The sequence below is a fragment of the Chroicocephalus ridibundus genome, chromosome 1 (assembly GCF_963924245.1).
Source record: "Chroicocephalus ridibundus chromosome 1, bChrRid1.1, whole genome shotgun sequence".
NCBI classification, from domain to species: domain Eukaryota; kingdom Metazoa; phylum Chordata; class Aves; order Charadriiformes; family Laridae; genus Chroicocephalus; species Chroicocephalus ridibundus.
The window spans coordinates 120,523,004-120,549,718 of record NC_086284.1 but is presented as its reverse complement, the minus strand read 5'-3'; the positions used below and the strand labels follow the sequence as shown (position 1 = coordinate 120,549,718).

The window sequence follows — 26,715 nt, the reverse complement described above, 5'->3', positions numbered from 1 at the left end:
CAGGAAACACTTAAGTTGTTCTCCCTTTTCTTTAAGATTGAGATAAAGTCAGCAAAGCTTAGAAAGGTCAGTAAAATTTGAAATATGCGTTAGAAGTCTTCTCCCGTCCAGAAACATAACTATGTGACTGTCTTTCATAGTAGCATTTCCTGGATTAACAACAGTGAACCAACAGTTTGTTTCATGGAGTCCACTGTTCTCACCCTGACATACAAACAGATGTCTTTGGGTTCTGAGGTCACAGAAAGAACCATCTTGCTTTTGCCAGAAAGCTACTCTGGATTCAAATCTGCAAGTTCTCAGATAGGGGACCCCTGGGAACGTTTTACAGCTTCCTTACTGCTGTTTCCAAGTGAATTCTCTGTAAAAGACTCGCTTTATCTGTTGCTCATTTAGGTATTGTTTGGATTATGGCAACATAAGGTCATGGATATGCTTCCAGGAAAAAATATGTTAAGCACAAAATCGAGCAGGCATTGTTTTGAGGTCTTAGAGTACAACTAGATTCTTACAAGGTAGGCAGAAGGTGCTTCAAGTACCTTCAGTAACTAGAATGAGGATGCCTAGAAGCTGATCTCAAGAGCATCTTTTTTGGATGTTAATCATCTTGTCCTTCCTAGAAGATAAACTTCAAGGTCTGGGGAACAAGAAATGTTGCTTTCTTGTCGTTTTATTTTGCTGTAAGCTGAGGTACTGCATAAACAGTCCTGTGGAATTGTGCCCTTCGGCCTTTTTTTGCTCCAGCGATAACACTGCTGTCATAGAACTGAGCAAGTCTCATTTAGCCTGCACTGGTTGTGCTGAATTAATTAACAAAAAGGCATACTCCCAATGCTGTTACTAGTTCGGAGAAATGCATATCAAAAACAGGGACTTCTGGTCTTCATGAAATGCCTATTTTTGTTGGGTGCCTTTAATAATACAGTTCTCTGCGCTGTGGCTCACTGTGGGGTTCTTCACCTACATTTTCATACTGCTCAGTAATCCCAGAGGCTTTTCAAGGGTACGTCAGAACGAATAAACGAATCAGAGTAACCAAACTGGCTGTACACGGGGACCTAAAGTAGTTTTACCATATTATTTTTTCTCTCTTTGGTAATAGAGGCTGTTGTGAAAGCAGGTCCCTTGGATAATGTAGGGTTTGTGTTGCTTTTTGAGACCGTTAAGTAGAAACTGTTTACACATACAGAGGGTTAATTTGCAAGTTGAAGATAACTTTTAAAACTGAGAGATTACACTTACTTTTAAGGAGCAGCAAGTAACTAATGCTTCTTATCTATTTGGGATCCATGACTGAAGCCAAAGTCTTAGCTGTTAAGACGCCAATTACTCTGTGGCTGGCAATGTACTAGAAACAATCATTTAAATATCACGAAGAGGTCTAAGAAATTACCAGAATCTTAGTTAAGTTACTATGGCTCAGTGACCTACTGACTCACCTCTACTAAGTAAACGCTGACTTCACCTATCTTTTAAAATTGAGCAGGTATTACAAAAATACTGACACTTACCTATTGTGGTATGTGATGGTACTGCATCATTAGCACCTTCACATTCCACATCCAATTTGAATTGAACTCACCTGGTTACCTTGTTTCCAAGATATTGCATACCCATTCAAAAACAAAATTAGAGGAGAAATACTCGGTGCCTACATCTTGTTACATCCTTGATTACCAGCGTATGAAGACTGGTTGAGAACAAGCAAATTCCAACATTGGACCTGGATGCTGAGGCAACCACCACTTCAGACAGAGGCTGTGGTACTTGCGGTACTGTCCTAAACCCTTCACTTCTATTCTGACAAGCAAGTCTAGAGGGTGGAAACATAATTCCAACTTCTCCTGTGTACACCACCTTGGAAGAAATGCCTAAGGACACCATCTCCAATGGATACACAATTCCTCCCTCTTTCTACTGCTGTGCACTCTTTTCTCCTGCAGATAAAGACCAGCTATACTGGGGGCAGTGCTATGACACTGCCACATACATGTAAAGTGGATGTCCATTCGAGACCGTGTTGATCAACCTTTTAGGATTTCCTTAGGAATTGTGACTAACTGTCCTTAAAATACCTTTAATAGAGGACACGGAAAATCCCTGCCAGTAGTAACGTTGTAACCGTAGTGTCTTTCCCCTACCAACTCTCAAGTTTGAGGATCTTATGCTTTGAAAAAATCTTCATCTCTGGCAGTGCTATTTTTCTTCATGATTCACCCTAAAGCCAAACTATTTTACAGATAAGCATGTGTACACTTCCCGCACAAAATAACCACAGAATCAGAATGGTTTGGGTTGGGAGAGACCTTAAAGATCACCTAGTTCCAACGCCCCTGCCATGGGCAGGGACACCTCCCACTAGACCAGGCTGCTCAAAGCCCCATCCAGCCTGGCCTTGAACACTTCCAGGGATGGGGCATCCACAACTTCCCTGGGCAACCTGTTCCAGCGTCTCGCCACCCTCAGAGTAAAGAATTTCTTCCTAATATCCAATCTAAATTTCCCCTTTTTCAGTTTAAAACCATTACCCCTTGTCCTGTTGCTACACTCCCTGATAAGAGTCCCTCCCCATCTCTCCTGTAGGCCCCCTTTAGGTACTGGAAGGCTGCTATAAGGTCTCTCTGGAGCCTTCTCTTCTCCAGGCTGAACAACCCCAACTCTCTCAGCCTGTCCTCATAGGAGAGGTGCTCCAGCCCTCTGACCATCTTCATGGCCCCCCTCTGGACCTCTTCCAACAGGTCCATGTCCTTCTTGTGTTGGGGACTCCAAAGTTAGACGCAGTACTCCAGGTGGGGTCTCACGAGAGCAGAGGGGCAGAATCACCTCGCTAGACCTGCTGGCCATAATGCTTGTACGTCTTAAGACTGGGGTACACTTGCAGCTAGCTGTAATATTTTAAATATATTTATTTAAAATATATTTATATATTTTAAAGACATTTATTTATATATGTTGTAATAACAAAATATTTGCTGCTTCAACATGTTTTCTGTCTCATAAAGTCTGCCAGTCATCTATTGCCCAGAGTTTAATTGCTGAAATCATATTCTGGCTACTCCTTCTGCACTTCTCACACTTATTTTACTTACAAATGCCTGGTTTTCTTACATACTTGAAACAGTTCCTAAATTGTGCCAGCTGGTGGCATTTCAGAAATATGCAATGTTCTTTCCTCCCCAGCTCAAAAATCAAGACATTTTTTCCAAATTCAAACCTCTAGAGAGCCTCATGGCTTTCAAAGGGCATGATAAAGCTACTGTTGAAGAGCAGGCTCCCTCAAAAGCTGAATAGACTGGATGAAACAAGAAGCACTCTGGGGGAAAAAAAAACAAACCCTGTTTCTTTTTGTACAGCTGTAGGCTTTTTCTTCCTTGGGTAAGGCTGAATATAATCAGGCTTGTAAAAATAATCAAATTAATGAAAAGAAATATAATTCACCTGGCAGGCCGCCCAAGTAGGTAACAACATTTGCCATCATTGCTTGATGCAGGGTAGACAGTTGCTCTGTATTGCTTCGGTCTGTGTGTGAATCAACAGACAGCTCAAGTTGCTGTCTGGTTACCAGAAGTCCAACCAGCACTTTCCTGGGTGTACACAATTTCTTTGATTCCAGCTGTGCAACAGTGATGTTTCCAATGGTCACAATAATTTTCTAAACGGAAGAATGGTAGGTCACAAAAGATGTTGCATATAACTTCAACACACAATTACACTTGGCTCTGATGCCTTCTAAGTTTGGAAGTAGAAGAATAGGAAAGGATAAGAAAAGGAAATATTGGAGCCACATTTTAAAAATTGGAACCTTAGGTTGGAAAAGTTACCAAAGTTGATGTATAATGTTCACTTTAAAAAATCTTTGGCTACGGTTCTGAGGTGAAATCCTGTTTCTTTTAAGGGCAAAATGAGTACTGCTACAGCTTCTAAGGTAACTAACTGTACACTATAGGTTCTTGTTTGGGCAAAAGCATGGGTTAGCCATGCTGTATAATCATATCTGTCTTAGGATACTTGATGTAAACAGATGTAAATGGAAGTTTAAGGACAAAAAGATTTGTTTATAAATTGAAACTAACATGATGCCACTACTATAATATCATCATTCTACTTCTGTGATACTCCCCTTTCTGCTTTGTGCATTTGAAAAGCAAGGTCAAAGAAAACATGATGTAATGGACAGTAACTGACATAAGACCGCTTGGTGCTTAGTCACTGCTGTGCAGTGCAATCATTAATATATGTTCCGCACATCACTATATGATCTAAGTGCTCTTCAAAATATTAATGCAGCCTACCAGCTCCACTGTAAGTAGGTGTGAGTAGTTTTTTTTTTTAGTTTGATTTTTCACAAATGGAGTAGCAAGTTAAGTGAGACAAAAACAAGAGGTGTGACTTAGATGCTTATCAGCTGCTACAATAATTGTAAGATCACCTGTGAGTCAGAGGAGTTAGAGTCCACTATGGACAAAGCAAGAGGCACTGTTTCATTAGAAACCAAGGCAAACATAACACCAGTGTCTGTGGATGGGCGAATAGTCATAGTCACATTTATTAGCCAATCTTCAGCACTGTCAAGATTATCTGTTTTAAAAAGAATAATTGAAATTAATAAATCCATCTGCTAATGAAAAATTAATATGGAGTTAAAAATTAGTATTTAATCTGCTGCCACTATGGAAAAAACAGTACTAATCTCCAGAAAAAGCAGTGAACTTTGGAACTTTTAGAAAGAACTAGGAGTCTAAAAAAAAAAAACAACAAACAACCCCAAAAAGCAAACAAACAACCAAAACCAAAAATAAAACCCACAAACTTTAATCCTGCATCTTTCCTTATCTTCTGTGTTTATTGGACTTTTTTTTTTTCTCTACCTTCTTCATTTCTAATGTGGAATAGGTGCCACATTTACTAGACGTGAGTTCAAAATCAACCCCCCAAAAAATTAACTCATAAATTGCTGCCAATAGTAGAATATTAGCAGTTCTCATACACTTTTACATTTCAAAGCAGTTCCACTATTAAAATGGGAATACGCAGGTACACAAAGTGAATATGCAGATACTGCAAATATAATTTCATATGATGCATTCATAGTGAAGGTAATATAAAAATTACTATCTAAAGAGGTATTTGTCATCTTTTCTATCTTTTTCTTCCTGTGTCTCTTCCCCATCTCATGTTCCTAAAACATGAGGTGGGGTCATATTCCTACGCAAAGCCAAATGGGCAGCGAGACAGTGGGCTATAACAGCTCATAGAAGGGCAGCAGTAGGTGTGGGCAGCCTCTTGGATTTGGGGATGTGGGGGGGTGAGAACAGAAAAGAGGGTGTGAAGTCGTGGCAGCAACCCCAAACACAAAGGTAAGGAGGAGTCATGGCAGCATGGTGTTAGTGAATGAACGGGAGTAAAGTTGAAGAAGCTTGAGTGGCATAGGAAACTCTGATAGAAGTTGGTGGGAAGCATAGAATATATAAAGCTGGAGGAATCTTTTCTTCAATGAGTGCGTGAGGGAATTTAAAGAAAAGACCTGTGAAAGAATAGCAAATCCTGGGATGAAAAAGACCGGGGATTAGAGCAGGGCTGAAGGGTAGCATAGCATTTGGGATGGGGAACGGTATAACGACAACAGGATTTGGGATGATGCTCAAGAGATGTCTCATTTTGGGCTCTCAGGTATGCACAAGGAGATCCTGGATTGGAAATTTTGAAATTAGAGCAGGAGGTCAGGCAAGAAAGTTCTGGGTTTGGGAAGGAGCAAGTGAGGCACCTAAAACCTCTAGATAGGATGTTCATTTAGAAGCAGAATTGCACACGCAAAACTATCAGCGACCTCTTTCTCCATCCGCAGTCGTCTTTTTCTGTCAGTAATAGGATAGCTTTCCCCATTGATGAACAGGGGATAGAATTAGATCTTTGGAAAGTGAATGTGTTCAACAGTGCCCATCCTTTGCAAATAAAGAATACACTTCCTAATATAAAGCACTTCAGAAATAAAATGTATGACACCAACGGGATTAGAACTCTCATTCGAGCACATTTCTAAAAGAAGTTATGGGAATCATTGCTGGATGCAGTGGCGTACTCAGTTTCTATGTAGCTTAGTTTGTGTGTGGCTCTTCCTTTTTTTTGTTTTTTCTTTAACAATTCATCAGTTCCATCACCACTCCAGCAAAAATATAGAAACAGACAGAAAAATACTTACTATAGTTTATCTGAAATTTTGCCATTCCAGTGCCAGGGTAGAAGGATCCTCTTTCCACTGCTACTAAACAGTGTTTGCTTTGTTTTTCTTGAATAACTTCTTTTACACCTGAGTGTCCCTGATTCATCAGGTTCCAGGCACGAATGCACCCATCTAGCCGAGGGTTAATCTGTAGAAGAATTACAGCAGTAGGTGTTTGCATTCAAAGTTGTTTTTAAAATGTTAATAATAAGGCATTACTTTACATATCAACTTTTTTTTGCTAGCCAATGCTATAGGTTACAGTACTGATGCCGGAAGAACACAAATGGCATGCGTTTAGTACCTCGGCCTTCAAAAGGTATTTTTGATTTAGTAGCATTTCCCATTTTGATGCTAGTGATCTGTACAAAACAGATGGCTTCAATTTTTTTACAGCTCATGCTGTCCTTTCGTTTAGGTCACAACAGCTTTTCTGTAGCTGAAAGACAATGATCACTAGCGCTGTTCCTCATTCAAGGTTTCATGTTCTCCGTGTACCAAAGTACAAAGAAATTTCTGGAATTACTTTCCATTGGGTAAGGGGATGTTGTTGTATTGCTTCATATTTTTCCTCTCTGCTTCACTTTTGAGCAAGAATAGATTTAAAAAAAGAAAAAAGGTGTAGCCTCTACTGTACAGTTACTTTTTGCCTCTGTTTAGACTGACAATTAGTCTGAAGGCTCCTGGACTGAGAAGCAGACAGTTGCAACAACTCGACGGTTCTCATCCCCAGCGTAAGAGAGAGGTGCTGAGGATGGAAGACTGAATGAATCATGGGCCTTGTCTAGCCTGGGCTGTTATAAAACCCATTAAAAATTAAAGCTCATTGTGCTGCCTGCACAGTGAATTCCATACCTATTCAGAGCCTAGCAAAAGCCAGCACCAAAAATATGGATCACTCCGAAATGCTCTCACAGCAGAGTAGTGGTGATTTAGGGAACCTTAAAGCTATGTTAGGAAACAGGCTACAGAATCCTGAAAGATTCAACTGGAAGTGTTGTGTTTTATAACTGAAACCTAACTGAAGACAGACTACAAAACTTCATGCATATTTATTTTCAAAACAGTGGTTTAATAACCTGATTTTTATTTTCCAAATGGATTCCATGCCACTCTTCCTTCCTCTGTGACTACCAAGTGAACAATACAAAACCAAACAAATAACAGAAGAGTATTAATCAATGAAGTCTTATTATTTTAGTTACCTGTTTAACAAGAGTGTTGCCCACTTTGCGAGGTAATCCCGCAATGTACACCTTAGTTTCCAAGAAACCCTGTGATTGTTTAAAAAGAGTTCCTGGGCTGTTAATACTCATCACGGCTTCTTTAGCTATTTTTACACTGATGCTGTGTTCTAGTTCTTCAACTGAAATCTAAAATTAAACACAAATAATTACATACATACACACAAAAACATGTAGGATGTTTTGAACACTAGTTACATATAACTGTATGAAACATTACTAATGTTTCTCTAAACTTATAACTTGTAAAATAGTTTTAATGCAGCGAACATTTACAGCATATTTAAACCTGAATCGTGACAACTGTCCATACCCATGGACACTAACAGGAGCATGATCTTCCATTCCATGCCCATCCTACCCCTGGGAAAACCCGTGCAGCTGCTTAGTTTGCTTTATGTGCTATAGAGTTTGCAAGAAGCTGATTTCCACAACTGCTCTGTATCCAATCCACATTTGGCATACAGTTCTCCATATCACTGCAACCTGCTGCAGAAGACTGACTCTTCAGATGGGACGTAGATAAAATAGGTTCAGTGTTTGCTCCCGCTATTATTAGGCATCAAAGCAGATTTTTAATCTCAAGAAAGTTGTACCGAACTGAAACAGGATGTCTATGTAGAGTCCTAGCTTCTCTTGCTCCCCTTCAAAAACAAGCAAACAAAATCTAACTGATGTTAATAATTTGGTGTGATTTATAGTTGGTGTAAGTGAGCAAGCTTGAAGAACAAGATGGATTTCTGGTCTAGCAATGTAAAATTTGCTATCTAAACATAGTACTTGACAATGCAATCATACTTTTTAATATTCTGCTGCTTCCGTCATGATTAGAAAGAATAATTCCTATATTGCCAGCTAGTGGTAATTACCTCTTTCTGGATCATAACAGGTGCCACGATTTCCCAGGTGTAAGGCATCCTTGTGAATTCCTTGGCTGATTTTTAAATCTGGGATTGAGGGCACCACCTTAAGCCTTTTTAATAGTTGCTTAATTTCTCCCTATTTTACTTATCAAGACAGAATGTTCCCATAGTGGGTTAAAGGAAGGAAAGGGGAGAGGAAAACCCATCTTACTATATGCCACAGTCCATCATTAATGGCTTTGCCTCCACTGGTGACTTTTGTTCCAAATTCATTCTTGAATTGAATTTCAATCTTCCCATCACGAAGAGCAAGCAAGATCCATGCTGTATTGTCAGGGGATTCTGCATATAGTATAACTCCCTCTGCATCATATGTCCGGAAATCAAATTCTGCTGTAAATCTGAGTTGTGAAGAAGAATCTTAGTAAGAAGACAGGAAACATGAAATACTGTATACCCTAGGATAACTCCTTAATAGGGTAAAAAAAATAAAAAAGTCCATAGATATTAACCTTTTGGTAACTCTGTACCTGAGCAGTTGTGATACTGGCACACGATTAGTCAAAAGCAGAATCTAATGTAAGCCTTGTTCATCTGAATCCAGTGAAAAGTTTTGAGATTAGTGCCGTGAGCTGGGATTTGAAAGAGCCTTGGTTCAGCTTCCAAATCTGCTACGAGCTTTACATGTGAAGTAAGAAAGTACATGTTCCTTGAGTAAGAAACAGACGGAATATTCCTATTGCATTTTGTGGAGATGTGATGCAGAAAAAATACATGACCTATGATGTGCTTCAGTACAACAGGGTTGCCGAGTGTCATCCTACAACAGTCATAACTCAGCAATTTGCTTTCATTACTGCTGCCTTTTATATGTCATTCTCTGATTCGAAGATTTGTTGTCTGGATCTTGGTGGTTGGTTGAACATATATATATATGTAGCAAAATTATGATTTATATTATAGTACCTGTACAGTGTATAGGTACAGACAGAGGTACCTCTGTCTGTACCTATACACTTATAGGTATAAGACAGAGTATAAGCACTGTGAAAAACAGCCCTTGTTTCCTAGAACTTTTGGACTAGATTAAATAGATTAAGGATGAAAGGAGAAAACAAAGCATTTGGAAGTTAGGATTTGCTGAAGACAACAAAAGAAACAAGGGAGCTGTAATTAAGAACTCTTACTTTGCTTTCACTCTCAGTCTTGTTCTTTGTCCACTAGATGTCATTGTCTCTCATGCAGACCCACAGAAAAATCATTCCGTATTTACACAGAGACTATTAAGATAGCTTCAAACATTTATCATCCTAGAAAGGTCTTCCAGGACAGCATTAATGCCTGGTCAACTTGGAATAGTGGCAGAGGAAAAAGTTCTCAATGTTTATGTCCTTCTGTAAGGTTCTGAGGCTCTGGGGATCACCAGCTCAGCAGCTGCTGCCAGTGTTACCCTCAAATTGCTCAGTCAGTAAGTCAAGGAAAACTGCAATTTCAGCTGCTACAGTGAAGAAGTCCAAGAGTAATGAAGAGGTCACAATCATTAGCAATTGTTTGTGGAGGATTTTCTGGTCCAGGGAGGTCACCCTGTGAACAATCCAAGCACAGAAAATCTGTTGCTGGCGCAACTCTAAGGAGGAAGAACAGCACTGAAGCAAGAACAGTGTATGTGCGACCACAAGAAGGAAGTTGAAGATATTTGTGCCACCAGGCACAATAGAAAGAGGAAGCTGGTAACGATCGTGGACAAGCCTTATGCACCAATCGAAATATAATGCTTGCTGCGAGCATAGCGCTGCAACCAATCAGAAAATTGTTGACGCGTGATGTGGAACTCGAATTACCTATAATAGATGAACTATCTGAGCAATAAAGTGGCATTAACCTGATCACATTGGTCGTTGTGTTATTGTCCGAAACTTCCGCGTCGACAATTGTTCTGACAGCTGTAAAGGAAATCATACAGATGGTGCTCTAGACAAGGTACTGTGCTCTATTGGTGTCCTTGGAACACCCTGTGAAAGGAAGCAGGGGGGCAGGCAGGGAGCATTGGCCTGGTTTTGTTTCTCAGCAGCATGTGTGTGGCACGTCACAGCTTCTACACAGAGCAAAAGTGAAACAGCAGCAATATCCAAATGAAAGCCATTCCCATATATAACTGGAAGTTGTACAGTAATTATTTTCCTATAACATCTGAATTTTTTGTCGAGAATTCTAAATGCCTTCCTGTATCTATATTATTGCCTCCCACCTTCCCCCGCCCCTGCTCTTTCCTTCGGGGGAAGAGTAAGCTTCTCTCATGAGGAAGCACTGATATTTTTGCTCTCTTGTCCACAAACCAATGGGACCTTCTGCCTGGTAAACTTACTGCCCTCAATCCTCTTCCTTTTTTGCCCATTCAAATCTGTGTCTCTTTGAGCTCCTTCTCCCAGTCCATACACTTCTCCTTCCAACAGCAGTGGGAACCAGGACTATGATGGCTGGACGACTCCAACGCTGATATTCACAGATGTGGTCACATCTGAATGCAAATGGTGCATGTTTTGCCCCAGCTGTGCACTGTTTCCTGGCTGGGACACAGCTGCTACTGCCTTGTACCCACTTCTGGGGTATATGGAAGAAACTTGCTGAACTTTTAGTTTTGCCATGTAAAAATGCTGCTGTCTATACTGATGAGGTGGCTCAATGACACCGTAGTGCTGTAAACTGACTCCAGACACATTACTCCTGCCTGTCCACTTTCAAATGACTCCAGCTTCCTCTAAGTGCTAGTATATGTAGGAATCTGAGTTAACCTCCTTATAAAGGTATCTTAACCAGTGGGGAGATGGTGATATAATTTATGCATGCAGTGCACTCTTTCTAAACCCTCAGAAAATTAATAGAAATAAAGGTCCATAATTTCAATGCATACTTTTATCAATAGCAAATGCTTACCTCGTGACATTTGGCAATTTAAACTTTAAGTACAGAACGGGAATTCCTATAAATTGCTCTGCCAAGTAAAGCAGTTCATAATTCTTTTCAAGGTTCAGTGGGATACATGCGGTAACAGACTGAAAATGGTAGAGAATAAAAAAAGCTGTTAATGCATTGTGATAGTTCATGAAGCAACTCCTATTGTTGGCTGTTAGCCTGTCCTTTTTTTGAAGCAATGGTTTACCTCTGTTTTTTCTTTTTTTAAACTTGAATACCTATGTACAAATGAAGGGGTGTGTTTTTCTTTTTGCTTGAAATGTCCATTTATTTAAGCTGTTGGAGGATAATTCGAGTTGAAACAGTTTTGGTGGATTGCAGCTAATATTTAAATATTTAGTGTTTGAATCAAGAATTCAAATCTTCCATCGGGCACTTTCCTTTCACTCACTTACTAGGGTCCTGGCAGGCTCCATTATTAAAGGAATCTAAACCCGATCAGATGTTAGAAGTGAATGTGGCCAGAGCTGTGTCTTGAGAAGATTTAATAAAAAAAATAGTAATCACCTTTTATTTTCTTTGTCAGTATTGATCTACAACTACTCATAGCTGAACAATCTCTGGTACTACTAGAATCATTTATCTGGAATAAAAAGTAAGAATTTACAAGTGGATTAAGTAACAGATTAATAGAAAATGTTTCTATCTGGCTGTTCCTTGAATGTACTTGTCCTATTTGAGCTCTGGAAAGGAATGTTTATGAAATCAGCACCACAATTCCTGATGGAATCACACTGGTTTAATATTTCTGAGAACTTTTAGTGGGGATATGAATCTCTTAAGACTACATTCTCAGGTAAACTGTAAAAGAAGTTCTAGATATTATTTGTGGCAACTGAAAGGCCTACAACACTGTGTAAAACTGGAATTCATCCTAATGCTCTAGACAAATGTGAGTAATCACAGTCAGCCAAATGCAGCTGCAATGAGAGGAGGGAAAATGGTGCTTATTCTTTCAGGTATTCATCTACTTGAAGTTTTAAACAAAGACGTTTATATCCGGGAATGATGTCTACTTTGTGTGTAGTGCAAGTTTAAACTAGTAAAATATTCAGTAAACAAATGTCAGGTATCCATTCTAAGGCATGACTTCTTTCTCTTCTGAAACTGTGATGTTATAATTAAAGAAATATCTACAGTTTTGTTTTAAAAGTAAAGCACTCGGATCTCCTTTAGGTACAGGGAGCTAGGCTCTGCATGTGGGGAGAGGTGGGAAGACTCTTTTCAAATGTGGTTTAGAGCACCTGTCTCATTGACTAGTAGGAGCCTAAATGTCTCTGATGTAAAGTTATCCCTCAAAACAGCCCTTGCATATCTTCTATATGGTAGCAGTTTAGTAGTTCTACAGAAGAGAATGATCAAGAAGAGGTGTTAAGGGCTTTTCTGTTCTCAAGATGTGTCGTACTTTGGTAAAAGATAATAAGGCAGTTCCCAAAGTCCAACTTCTGTATTCATGATGTAGCAGTTCCATTAAATGTACAGGTGTTCATCCCGAATTTTATGGCTACTTCATTTTATGTCTGCTAGTCTCACCGGTCTTTGGACTGCACGTATTTTCAGCTGATTAAATTATTTTTTTTTTCAATTGAAAGGCCTGAAACTAACTTGAGATAGATAGTTTAATCACTTTTGAACAACAGTATGAAAAATAAAATGTAATGAGGCTAGAAGATGCTCTTTCTATTTCATGAGTAAGCAAAATGAAATATGACTGCAAATGTTGTTCAGATATTTCAGGAAGTACAAACAAGATCTAATAAGTATGTGCTAGAACTTGCATCAGACCTTGTTCCTACTGTTCAAGCCCAATTTTGTTAAACTGTGTTTGGGGTGTTTTTTTGTTGGCAGTTATCTGAGGTCACCTCACATAACAAGTCTCAGCCTGCCTGAACCTTTCAAAGTATACAGAGAACCACTCGCAAGAAAATCCTTGTACTGGGATTCTCCAGAGTTTCAAACTTTCCACTAATAAGCGGTGTAAATTTTCAAACTAGCAAGAACATCTGATTTAGGCTGTGAGATGTTCTTCAATTGGCAAGCATTACTAGGTGCTTTTTCTCAAGCTACAGCAGATGAGAACTGTGGAAAACAACCCCGTTTTTTTAAACTTGACAGGCAAAGCCTAGAGTAATTCTGAGAGAGTGAAAACTTTTGTGCAGTCTAAGGAAAACCTGGGAACATATGGACAAATGGAGTATTCTGCCTCTGAGTAAGCGTAACAGAAATTACTTGTTTGATAGGAGAAAGCTGGGTCTTATTTTGGAAGCAGCAGGGAATAAAAGAAGACTGGCTAAGGCAAGCTTCTCTTGACAGGATTCCTGTAAACGAGCATGCATGAACTGAATGGCATCCAAATCCCTAGCGGGTCTGCTTTGTGAGCCAAACCACGGCTCAGAGTCCCCAGCACTTTTTCAGCAATTTTAGAATCAGTTCTCAAATAGCTTCCTATTTTCCTTAATCTAATTTATCCTGTCATCAAGAAATATCCAACTTTGTGATTTCCCATGTGGAATTTTACATAGTACAGTTTTACCTCACAATTCTTCATGTCCTTAGAGAGCTTGAACCCTCTCTTGCCATCACAATAGCAGCTATAACTTCCTGGAGAGTTTACACAGAGTTGAGCACAAACATTTTCGGAACATTCATCAATATCTAGGAGAAATGGAAGCATACAGAAAGTTTTATTCAGATTATTCATGGCACGGACTGAAAACTAACACAATAAATTAATGGAATAATGGACTAGGTGGGTTCTCTGGCATAACATGAATCCAACAGGTGACTGCTGCTAAGCTACACTGATGCTCACGGATGTCTCCTATGCAAAATTTACAATGCAGAGTTACCTGCTGGGTGTATAGGACCCAGCAATCTAATAGAGGCCTATTAGATTAGCTGGTCTGATTTGTGGGGCGGTAAGAAGCTGAGCTGTGAGGTGGCTGAATTACTGTAAGAGACCTCAATAAATCACTAGTATTTATGGCAGAAATGCCATTCTGGGTCAGACCTCTTCCTTTACCTATAGATGTCATAAGAACTTAGAGTATGGCAAGTATGTGGAGAAAGGACATGCTTTATTCACATAAAACAATCTCAAGGCAAAATACCTTTTTAAAATAATATACAATAATATCATAACTAACTAAGTTTCAGACAGCATCTATTCATGGAGACCAATCTGACTTCATCTGCGAATAAGCTAAACAAACTAAAGGAACCTAATTTGCTATTTAGCAGGCTGTACACAGTAAATAATTTAGGAATTAAAGGCTGTGTAAAAGGCCAATGTAACTGTTACATTCCTATTAAGGAAACAAACAAACTCTCTCCTGGATAAAGAGACTCTAATGAGCATGATTTTTAGGCCTCAAATCAAAGAAACTGCAATACTTGTTTTGAAGAAAAACAAACAAACAACAACAAAAAAAACCCCAACAAAAAACAGTCCTTCTAGTGGGAATAAACGATTTTGTACTAATGTGTGCATTTAAAAATCTGTTTTATACTTTGCTAGGGTTTTTTTAAAGATTAAAGTACTTTTTTTTCTGTTGCTTGGGGCAGGAGAGAAGACAAGGAAAAAAACCAAAAAACAAAACCAATCAAACAACAAGAAAAAAAAGACAAAAAACCAAAATACCAAAACCTTATTGGAGAAACTATTACTTTGTAGTGAGCATGCACAATCTCCTTCCAAAACAAGATACTGTGTTTAACAGTTTGTGGATGCTATTCTGAGTCCTACCTCTGCTGCAGTTAACCATCATGGGCAAGCTGCTTTACCACCAAGTGCTAGTAGTTTCTACATTGTTTAAATGGACAGCAATTCATTAATAAGCTGAGGAAACTGGTGTCATGTTTGGCTGAAGAGTTCCCTATTACTAAAATATTTCCCCTTCCTCACCTTTGCTCTAAGTTATCAGTGCAAGGGGTCTGTGCTCAGACTTAACACTCCCTCATACATGATCTTATCAGAAGAAAAAGCTGTACTCCCCTGTACTGCAGCAAATACAGCCAGAACTAAAGCTCTGCGCAAGCTCCAGCCACACGCTGTGTCACTTCTCCTGCTGACATGGCAATCTGATGTGTGGCTGTGTAAGCTACAGGATTCAAATACAGTCTTCTGCTGGTGTTTGCTTCACCTCTAACTTCTTCCACTCATCTCCCATTCTACCCTCTGATCTTCAGAAGCTGGATGGCCCTTTATATAGGCTGGTCTATTTGATACCAACTTGCATGTTCACTCTTTGCATGAACTACTGAGGACTCTTCCAAGTCATTTCTATTAGCTCCAGAATGATAGTTTACCTCTGCTGTCAAGCTGGAAACCATCTCCTGCTGCATAGCAGTGAGGTTTTCCTCCTCCGCTTTTTGGATAGAGTTTCAATGCCATTTTGAGCTAGCTTAGCAAGTTTAAGAATGATTGCACTGCATGCTAGAAGCCTACCAAGCGTCCTAGGCATTCCACTGAAAGGCACAGGATGCAATACAGAAGTCTGTAGCATATTCAAGCTGTGCCAACATGGCAGTAGCACTCTATAGCCAGCTCCACCACATCTTTGCTTCCATTTCACTAGAAGAGCTCTCTCTCCTGCAAGGGGATGAGGTACAGGAAAAGAAACAACATGGGAGTTCTCTGCTTTAAGATTATGGTACTTCTACGAACAGTGAGTTCAAATGAACTGCTCTGTACACGGTTCCACTGCCGGCCCCAGGAGGGTTCTCCGAGGATACGCTGGGTCTTAAAGACATGTGGAAGACCTTTGACCAGCAAGTGTTGCCATCACGTTTTCCTGTTCCGGGGAACAGTTTGATACATATTGGAAGACAGTTCCTAAAATCTAACTGGAGAGTTGGTGACTGGCTTTTTGGATTGTTCAGTCTCTAACTGGTCTTAGGTACGTAGCTGCAGAAAAGGTTACATAGGAAATTCTGCTGCTCTATATGCCTTCAAGTGCTTCATCTATCCAAAATGTCAGCTAAGTAAGTAAAAGGAATTGTTAATATAGAAATACAGTTTGTTTGTTCAGAATGTTTGTTCAAGTTGATCTGACATTTTGCAAATGTTTTCTGTGTTGCATACTCATAACTTGAATTAGTTTTGAATAATGAGCATATAAATTAAATTGTGACTGTGTCATGATTACAGTCTCTTCAGAGGTGAATGTTTGCATGTGTTAAGAGTTTTATCCTTGTTCAGATTTGAGAAAGCCGTCCTATTAAAAAGTGTATATATGCATGCAGACACCTGCAACTCTAAATTACCAACCCTCTACTTATGGTTTAATTCCTATTTCATTCATTTTGGCCTCTGTCACCTGTAGTACTACTTAGGGGAGTAATATACCAGGGTGGATTGCAACATCTAAGTGTGTATTTTGGAGTCTTATTCAAACTTCTTTCTATATGCTTCGAAGATAATGCTCGCGCATTAGTCACATGGCAGTATTTGGTCAGCTGTTAAGAAATACTTTGCTGATGCATACGTGCAACTGATTGACCCCTCCACTTCCTCCAGCTACGAGAGATTACCTCTTACTCTTTCATTTGGCATGCATACTCCTTTCCATTTCGAAATCATTAAATTGTTTATGGTCTTGATGGGGGTTGTCTAACCTAGCAGATGCAAGCTCAGCTTGGTGAAAGGGATTCTGCTGTGAAAGTCACTTCCTAATAATTTCTGGTGCCTGGCAATCTGACGTCTATTTAAAACTAAGACTATAGGATGATGTGTTACAACGTGAAGCTGCATTTGTCACTGTTGTTTTTGCATCCTAGCAAACACGCAAATGAGGCAATGACAAAATCCAAAAGCAGCAGTTAATTTTGAGTATGTTCCTCAGGCCCAGGGCCTGCTGACAAACAGAAACTTATGAAGTTGTTACGAAAGCTTATCACACAGGTTGACAAATGAAATTTCTATCGTTAAATCAATTACTCAGAGACCTGCACCAGTCTTGTGGGGGTGTAAATTTCCATTACCCAAAATGAACCTACTGCTCAAGGGTAAGGTCTCTCTCCAGAGTGTGCTATAGCAGCAGAGGGACAGGCAAGCTTCTTGGATAGGTATGAATTCTCCTTCCTCATCAGATATTCTGGAACCCCTGATCGGTCCAAATGGCAGGATCTCCCTGTGTGGAGCTAATCGTCCTGCTACAAAAACACTGACATGCACAGGCTGGAGTGGACTACGTTTTTTGGAGGTTTGTTTTAACCATTTATGCTATAATTATCCTGCTTTTTTTTCTTCCAAGTTGCAGTCAGCATCTTTGCATGTTTGTTTGAGCTATTTCAAAGGCTTCCCACAGATCTGTCCAAATGTCAGTTCCACATCATAAAATAGTCAGTAAATGCCATTCACACAAACCCATGAATCTGAGCAGCATCCTGGGTTCATACAGCTGTTTCAGTGGAAGGCTAAAATAGCTTGCTGTGGATAACTTGCTAAGATACAATAAAATTGGCTACAAATGAGCTGCATACCATGTCCTAGAAGGCAGCCACTCTATATAATGCTAGGGAAAAATGGTGATTTTCCCAGAGCATGAATGCAGGGGCAGGTTTTGTGTGTTTTGAACAATTAATGTGGGAACAGGAAACCCTGATTTCTTGTCTCAAATTTCTAGACTACATGCTAGGAAGGGACTAATACCTGAAATACAGACATACTCCATGCTATTTAACTGGTTCAGTCACTTCTTTAAGAGAAGTTTCCCCTTCAGAGAAGAAAGAATAATATGGGGAAAAACATGCCAAAACTTAGGTAATTCTTTAAAATACGGGTTCAGCTAGGTTTGCCTCCTTAATACTGACTACAAGACAGACCCCTCTAGCACTATAAGCTTACTTACTTATTTCCCACTACCCCCTTTTTTTTTTTTTTTTTTGGCAAGGTGTTTGAAATTACAAAAGTGGTGGTAAGATAATCAAATCCTGTATCTAAAATTGTATGTATTCTATGAAACAAAGACTGGACTCTACAGATATCCTCCTACTGATAGTGCCTCCTAAAGGGTGGGGATGAAGAACTGTAGCAATATTCTCCTAGGAATGGGTGAAGAAAAAACCCAAACCCTCTTCTATTCTACTCTAATTGTCTCTGTCATCATAGAGATAGTTGTGCATAAATGTATGTAAGCCTGATTTTTTCTAATAAGCATAATTGAATTTGGCCACCTACACGACTATGACAATGAAAAGCTAATGTCATTTATTATTTCTGCAAGGCTACATTCCTGTCAGTCTGCACAATCCTGTCCTTAGACAGGATTTGGTGACTCATTTAATGTGGTTACAACAAGGTCTGAAAGCTTATCGGTATAATCCTCCTTCTAGGAGGTAAGGCTTTGCTCGTTTTAATGTCCTCATCTTGCAACCTTCTGGAACTTGTGTTTCAGAAGAAAAATAATACTTAAATTCAATTTGATGTAAGCCATGTATATGCAGAAAGTATGAAGAGGAGAGAGAATTAGATTAATTACTGTGAAGTTTTTCTCATTTCAGTCCACACTGACAAAATTGTCAGTAACATTTTAATCCCACAGTAACTGGACAAAAAGACATCTCAATATGTAATCATTACCACTATGCAAAGCTTTGTCACGCAAAAACTGCATGAAAAGCCATGGAGCAAAAGATTCATAGCCAGCAAGAAGCTACTTTTGTGTCCATTAGAGCAATAACATAAAGGCAGCATTTAAAATAAAAATCAGTCACTGATGTATTTTTCTTAAACTGCCAATGTAGAAAATTTCCCTTCATAGTAAAACTGTAAGAGCTTATATTTCTCTTCTACAGCTGAAATTTAATTTCTGATGTGTGTACTAAACAGAAACTTTAACAAGAACATAGAAATAGAATACTTTCTAGGACAGTTACGCAAATACTTTCAATACTTGAAAAAGTTATTTTATGACAGCCCGCGCATGAATGGCTCCTTGCTGCTTTACCACTCGCTATCAGTACTTTTCAACTTTGCTATAATTGTTACAGAACTTTGTCTTGAAGTTCTTTCTTACAGATTTTCATTTCAGAACAGAATACTCATGAGGAAGGATTCTTTTGGTGGAGTTCCTTTTTTCATAGCTCCTTTTCTGGATATTTAGGAACTTTTTTTATTTTAAATGGGGGGGTCTTTATACAAAATCTTCTATACAAGTGTCATGCTGTCACTTCCAGCCTAGAATGGAGATCAGTTCACTCTAATGCTGTTACTTTCTAGCATAACTAGATACCCTGAGGAAGGATTAGACGCTTGAATATTATTTTACATGGAATTCAATGATCCCAGTGAAAAGCTCTTTCCAATATCTGAGATCTAAGGACATATAAAGGACAGAGACTGAGCCCCGGGCCATGAGGGCTAAATAAGCATCTAAACAGCCTACCAGATGGATAAAGACAAGCTTTTTAGCTTTTTGAGAAAACTTGATTAATTATGGTTTTCATTTCTGATGACTGCCTCTTTATAAATCTTCCTAACTGTCTTGCCCAGTTCGGAATTGCCAAGTACTTTTAATTGCTTTTGCTATAACTTGTCTTGAATTAGGGGGTATATATTAAACCAACTGACATCAAATATTCCATCCTTGTAACTGTAATGATGCTTAAAAACAAGGTACAAGACACTCTAGTAACGTCCGGATCCTCAACACATTGCTCCAAGTTACCTGAAAGAAACATCCCAGCTGTTAGAGAGCTCGGGCAGAAAGTCCTCTCTACAGTGGGACAGGAGAGCTCCCATGAACTGAGAAAGTTATCTGGCATGCAGTAGGACACGGAAGTGTACTGTAAAACCCTCCAACGGCTGGGAGTAAGTCATTGCAACTATATACACTACATGTAATATAGCCTGACTGAGCCTCTGAAAGTTTGGTATAGCAGTGGATTAAAAACAAAAAATAAAGAAAAAAAACAAAAAGGAAGACAAAAGAAAGAGAAAAGGGCGGGAAAGGCCTACCTTCACAGTTCTTGGAAGTTGAATTATATGTGTAGCCTTCAGCACATTCACATTCATATTTCCCCAGGGTGTTCTTACAGATGGCTGTCCCACAGATGTTTGGATGTAACACACATTCATTTATATCTAGAAATACAAACAAGTTATTAAAAGTAAGTTGCTCTCTCACATACCATTTTTCCTAACTCTGTACAAAACTGTGCAAACTAAGTGAGGCTGGCAAACTGTCTCTTTCTTGCTAGGTTTATTATGCTTCCATAACAGACTATAGCTATAGCCATAATGATTTCCAGAGGTCTCTAAAAGGCACTTCGGCATGCCCTCAGTGAAAAACAAATTCTCTGCCTGCCTGCCTTTCTCATTCTCTCACGTGTCCTATGGATAACATGAAAAGGGATGCATGTCCAGGAAGGCAGAGAGAGAAACAGTCTGCAAATTTCCTATAAGCTAAACCAGGCTGCATGGTAAAATCCTATCTTAGAAAAAGACACCCAGGAAGACAAGAGATAATCCTATCAGTTTCTTACATGCTATGATCAATTCATGTCACAATTGTCTTTTAATTGGCTATGCTGACAGGCGTTCAAGTCCCTCACTGTCTCTTCATCCCTCAAACCATTTTACTGTCTATCTTCTGTGTTGTTTCCAATTTTTCAATGTCATTTTCAAAATGCAGATGTGACAACTGGATGCAGCATATAGTATCAATCTTACTAAATGTCTGGTAGACAGAAAAAGATCAGATCCCTGGTAGCATTTCAATTCCTGCTTGTATGTGCAGGGATCATTCTTGTTTTCTCTGTGATTTTGTAGTAGTTGTGGAGATGGTGCTGCACGGGAAGAACAGATTCTGCCACTGGCTTGTTAGGATTCCAGCAAGCTTGATATTGACAGCTTGACACTTTTTAAGTCAAAGCTGTCCTGAATTCAGCCTACTTTTCTATAGTTACCATGTATACTCCAAACTCCTAGGTCTATAATTTTGTAGGTGGATGTAATGAAACACTTAAATCCAGCTTATCAAATGATCGAACTAGTACTCTAGGTACCAATGTACATTGCTGTATTTTTATGTTTGATTATTTTTTAACCAATTTTCCAGTATCTTTCCAAGAATTACAACTTATCTACTTGCCCTTTTTGACAAAACAGCAATCTTCTGTTCTTCTGGAATTTCTTTGGAAATTATGCATTCCAAAAAAAAAAAAAAAAAGGAAATGACAGCAGGCCCTCAAGTCTGGCCTCTTACAGAATTTAACATTATCCAAAACTGTCAGCATAATTCAGCATCAAATATATGACATTAAAATGGAATGAGGTTGTATTTTTTTTCTAACTATACAGTAAGAATTGCTAATTATGTTAATACACTGTCTTTACCTGGAATGGAATGAAGTGCACAGGTCATGGGCAATAATAACAGACACAAGCATGTACAGAAAAAAAAGTGTGCTGGGTGAGTAGAAGACAAATCTTTTTCTCCATTAAGAGCATTTTCAGATTCATTAATAGTTTCTTCTCCAATGAACTTCAAACTCCCAAAAGAGCAGCATCACTAATTAGGAGTGATTCAGCCTAAACCAGTGCAGTGTTTACCAGACAGAATTTCCATGGTTACACTGTTAGCTGGTCACACCACTCTAGACTCTTTTTTCAGCATGCTTAAAGGTTATGTGAAATTGGTTAGTGACCAAAACAAGCTTTACAGAGCTCTAGTAATGAAACAGAATCTAACATTATAGTCTCTTTTCTTCTCTTTTCTTCTTCTTTTGCTCTTTTTTTTTTTTTTATTTCCTGAATTGGTTTTAACTAACCTCAGATCCTTGATCTGGTTCACTATACAGTTGCACAAATGTTTGCAGCGGTGTAAGGCTGTAGGTGGAATGAGTGGCCAGGGTGAAGCAGGACTGCATCTTTCAGAGGCAATGCAAGCCTGTGCTGACTTAGAGCATTTATGAAACTACTGGACTAAAGTCTTTCCTCTCTAGTCAACAGGCCATGTACTGTCATGTAATGGTGTCCTCCTTAAGTCTCACTTCCTACCTCCGCAATCCCGTTTATTTGAATGCATGAAGTAGCCATCTTCACATAAGCAACGGTAGCTTCCAGGTAAATTAGAACAGCGTTGGCTACAACCTCCATTTAAGTCTTCACATTCATTTATATCTGGAAAGAAAACAAAATAAAAATCTCTGCTAAGGGGAAGGCATTCATAGACCAACTGTGGGTATACTTAACGATCTGATGCTATTCAATAACGGTACAACTGTAACTGTGTCCCTAAGAACTAACAACATGATGAGAGTAGAGACTATACCTTCTTCACATTTCTCTCCTTGCCATCCTGGTTTACAGACACATGTGTATTTGGCTTGTCCGTCTATGCAATCCTTATATCCATCTTTATGGCATGGCAGAGGGCTACACTGGTTTGAAATTTCTGTGGGATGGAAACATTGGAAATACTTGTTATTTGCGGTTACTTTTCCTTAAGGATCAATTTAGTCTTCCTTCTTCTCTTCCTACAGATACCTTTCATCTTTCATGAAACAGGAAAGGGCTTGATGCGTAACATCAAGTACCCTATAACCACCTTGCTGCTAATTCTGTCAGCAAGAATTTGCAAGTGATTGATTGAGAAAAAACAAAGCCACCAGTACTTTGTCAGAAAGAAAACAACTAGAAAACAAATGACTCACTAAACCATGTTAATCCCTGCAAAATGTGACCAAACATGGACTCGATACTATTTTCATTACATTTTAAGGACTTATTTAACTTTTTAAAGAACAGTGCTCTGTTCCATCATATTACCACAAATTTCGCTAGAAATACCAAAGTTTCAACAATGCCAAGAATTCAGAGTTACAGAGATCAGTTTCTCTGTTAGACACATCAGCATCTAACACTGTCACCTTTTATAAATAACTGCGATGACAAATAAATTTGGATCTTAAAGAGCCACTGAAGACTCTTTATACATGCCGGCAAGACCTAAGAAAGCAAGGCTCAAAATACATAGACTGGGGCTGAAAACACAGAATTCACTGCCTTTTTTGCTCTAACCCAAATAAGTAAAGTTCTTTTAACTTTTCCCACCATTTTTATAATTTTACATCCATATACCACATAATGCATCATTCTATTTGTGTCTTCTGAATATGCTGGTAGCTTTATAGATTATTTTTCTGCAGGCCTTCAAACATTACAAATATATTGTTTCTACTTTAACATTATGTTCTTGTAAAGCTCTGCAATGTCATTCTGAGGCATGCTTTAAAAGAAAAAAGTAGTGTCCTAAAAGAACAGATAGCAGAATGAAAAGAAGAAAGGGTTTTGTGATGTTCAGATTCAAAAAAGTGGAATGAAGGGCAATGTTCCTGAAGACCAACACTTGCTATGAATCTGTACCTAAGGCCTCATTGGATTTCTTAAATATTTCTTACTTCACTCAAAAGAACTAAAGAACTGAGCCCCATAGAAAGTTTAGCTTTCTGTGACTAAGAAAGCTTAACAAAATCTGCGTTAGTATATTTGTCAATTAAATCTGCGTCTAATTAAATTCTGCTGCAAGTAAATCCAAAAGCTCAGAGGCCAGCCAAGCTCCAAAATTATAGAGCACCTCTAGAATAGATGCTGCTTGTCAAGTAATATTTATATCGCAAACTAAAGGATTCCAGTTGCAGATGAAGACTGACAGAAGAAATTGTGCAGAAGAAATAAAAGGAATGGGGCTTATGTATGGCTCCTTCACAGCAATTTCCAAATGCAAGTTCTACAACTCCCAGTGTTTTTTCCTTTTTTGATTATTTACTGCTTTTGTAGGTGCAGGAATAAGTGTGGTATAGGTCTGGTATGAGCAAAGTATTTCATAGGTGATATATGTGGAGTTACCCTCGGAGTGTGCAACTGGTGAACAAACTTTACGCATACTCTCTTTACTTCTCCTTTATCCTGGTAACCGAACAATAGTAATTTGATTTAATAATATGATTTTATAATTTGATTTTATGATATGAACCCAAATGGACAAATACAATTGCCATCAAGTAAACTAGTTATTTTCACTGGGTAATAAAGAAACACCGCAGGTTCACACGACTCTGACAAATCCTTTCCTTCCAGGACCTCTAATGAGAGTGAGAAAGAATTATGTGAATGGGAGTAGTTTGTGACAGCAGTCACGTTGGCCAAGTGATCTGGAAAATATGTTCATCCATGACCATGTGCAGTGTAATTACTATGGATTTTTTTTGCCTTCCGTTGCTTTCAATGACAGAAACAGTGTCAGATGGTTAAGGATAAGTATCCCTGTTCAAACTAACTGAAAGCTTCTTTGATGTAACCTGTCCGTAAAGGTTTAAGAGGTTTAGAGAGATTTTTCAACTGTGACAAGTAGGGAATAAGGTACAGATCTCTTCCTGTGAATTTACTAAATAAAACACAACACAACACACACTGTACTTATAAACGTACAGGCGTTAAAAAAAAATATATTTGAGCAATATCACAAGTTTCATGCTTTGTGACCTTCTTGTGTCAATGACTATGTCTTCCAGCTAATATTTGAATTTTTCAGCTGGTAATGTTACTCACCTCATGAAGAGTTACAGTGTAACTACGGGCCAAAGAGTGGCACAAAGGAGAATCAAACCAGATGGCCTCTTCCTTTAACTGACAGAACAGGACTTCTGAGATGCAAAAAGTCAGGCATAACTATTAAAGATATGGTAGAATACAGAGGATGTACTAGGGAACATCAGTGGATTGGTGTAGGACACAATTCTATGTTTCTGGAAGAATTACGACTTCCATTTTGCAGTTAATTATCTTTTCCAGCATGCTTTATAAAGTTAAAAACAGTCACTTACACAACTTGCTCTGAAAATGCTCGGTCTCGCCTAATATTTTTTGTCAATTTCTGTTCCAGATTATTGAGTTTGCCTCAGTTAAATGGAGATTGGTCTCTTTTTCTGCCTATGTGAACTGCTTTCGAGCCATGTATGCGTGTGGTCTTAGATCTGAGTGCATTAAGTAAAATACCTAACAGCAGCGCTTACCATTGACACAAGCCCTCAGGTCAGCTGGAGAATCTGGAGTAACTGCAGTAACCCTGAAAACCCCGGCTCGATGGGAGGCAAGGCAGCCTGCAAATGCAAACCCACACAATCTGCTTACGATACAAACACTTATTTAAAATGAAATTACAACAGCTTATGCACGGCATCTTCAAAGAGTCTGTTCTCACAGCCTGAATCAGAAAACTTGTCTGGGCATATTAAGGACAGCTGATCACATACCAACCGCCTGAGTGCCTCTGCTAGGATCTAAGCACACACAACTGCCTAGGAGCCACCATGCATTATAACCAGCACAGAAATCATTCAAGCGCTATGGGCGGAATAACTAAACTAGTATTACCCAAATAAGACAACCAGTGAATGATATACTAGAGTTGTTCAGGTTATTCATACTTACTTAAATATTTGGGATAAAAGTATTCCTGCAAAAAGAAAAGAAAAATAAAGAGTAAGAAAAATTTAAGGTAGATAGAATTATAGCAAACTATATCACTGACTATGTTCTAAAATATATTGGTATTACAACTACAAAAGAAGCAAAAAAGAAAAAGTCACTCTGACTCATAGAATATAGACCAAGTTTTCTATATCACTATTGTTTAAGCTAAGATACCAGATTATTTAATAAACACAAGACTCAGTGAAGGGTTGAAGATACTGCACTGAATTGGACTTTGCTTTCAAAGCGAAGGCTATTAAAATGAATTGGGTGTCAAAGTGACTTTGAAAATTGTCTCTTTAAATGGGAGGATCTTGCCCAGTGTTGTTACTGGATGCAGAGCAGCCTCCTTTATTTCCCTCCTTCACCCTAAAATAAACAAAAACCCCTGGAATAGGCTGAAGATCTCACATGCAATTCATAACAAACAAAGTTTGGTTACTAAAACAGAAATTGTTAAAAACAACTTATTATTGTTTATTATTATTGATTACTGAAACTATTTGATCTTAACAATCAGTATATCCAAATACATGCAGTATTATCGAAGACAGAAGATGGACTTGATATAGTTTGCGAGACAAGAATTCATTTTAACCACATATATTTTGTAATAACCCTTTTAGAGTACACAGCTGAATAAAATATACCTAACACTAAATAGTGTGCAGTGGGAATGAACTGAGGAACAGAGCTCTCCCCATTAGGAAGAAAGCTCGCAGTGATACCTCCAGTCCCTTCATTAAAAAGGCTGCACTGCCATGCATCCTCTGTGTAAAATTTTAATTGAAGCCAACACAGTTTTCCCACATGGAATGCTTGCAGACAACTGTGGTCTAAAACTGGTGATCCGTACTGGAAATTAAAATAATATCTACTCAACTATTCTCTCTGCTTATACAGTCTTCATTATTAATTGTGCAGGTTCTATACACA

General features: G+C 38.7%; 1 protein-coding gene and 1 long non-coding RNA gene across 3 annotated transcripts in view; one reads left to right on the top strand and one right to left on the bottom strand.

Moving 5' to 3' along the window:
* The window catches only part of PROS1 (protein S), a 35,927-nt gene that overhangs the window by 3,454 nt on the left and 5,758 nt on the right, over positions 1–26,715 (bottom strand). Inside the window, exons 3-14 of the mRNA XM_063348850.1 lie at positions 25,738–25,762; positions 25,320–25,406; positions 22,577–22,699; positions 22,303–22,425; positions 20,260–20,385; positions 13,834–13,955; positions 11,262–11,380; positions 8,539–8,728; positions 7,426–7,593; positions 6,200–6,368; positions 4,430–4,578; positions 3,439–3,652 (exon numbers count right to left, since the gene is read on the bottom strand). Of these exons, the coding sequence (XP_063204920.1) occupies positions 3,439–3,652; positions 4,430–4,578; positions 6,200–6,368; positions 7,426–7,593; positions 8,539–8,728; positions 11,262–11,380; positions 13,834–13,955; positions 20,260–20,385; positions 22,303–22,425; positions 22,577–22,699; positions 25,320–25,406; positions 25,738–25,762 (1,615 nt within the window). The remainder of the gene's footprint in view (positions 1–3,438; positions 3,653–4,429; positions 4,579–6,199; positions 6,369–7,425; positions 7,594–8,538; positions 8,729–11,261; positions 11,381–13,833; positions 13,956–20,259; positions 20,386–22,302; positions 22,426–22,576; positions 22,700–25,319; positions 25,407–25,737; positions 25,763–26,715) is intronic.
* The window catches only part of LOC134521871 (uncharacterized), a 114,244-nt gene that overhangs the window by 86,350 nt on the left and 1,179 nt on the right, over positions 1–26,715 (top strand). The gene's annotated exons all lie outside the window — the stretch shown is intronic.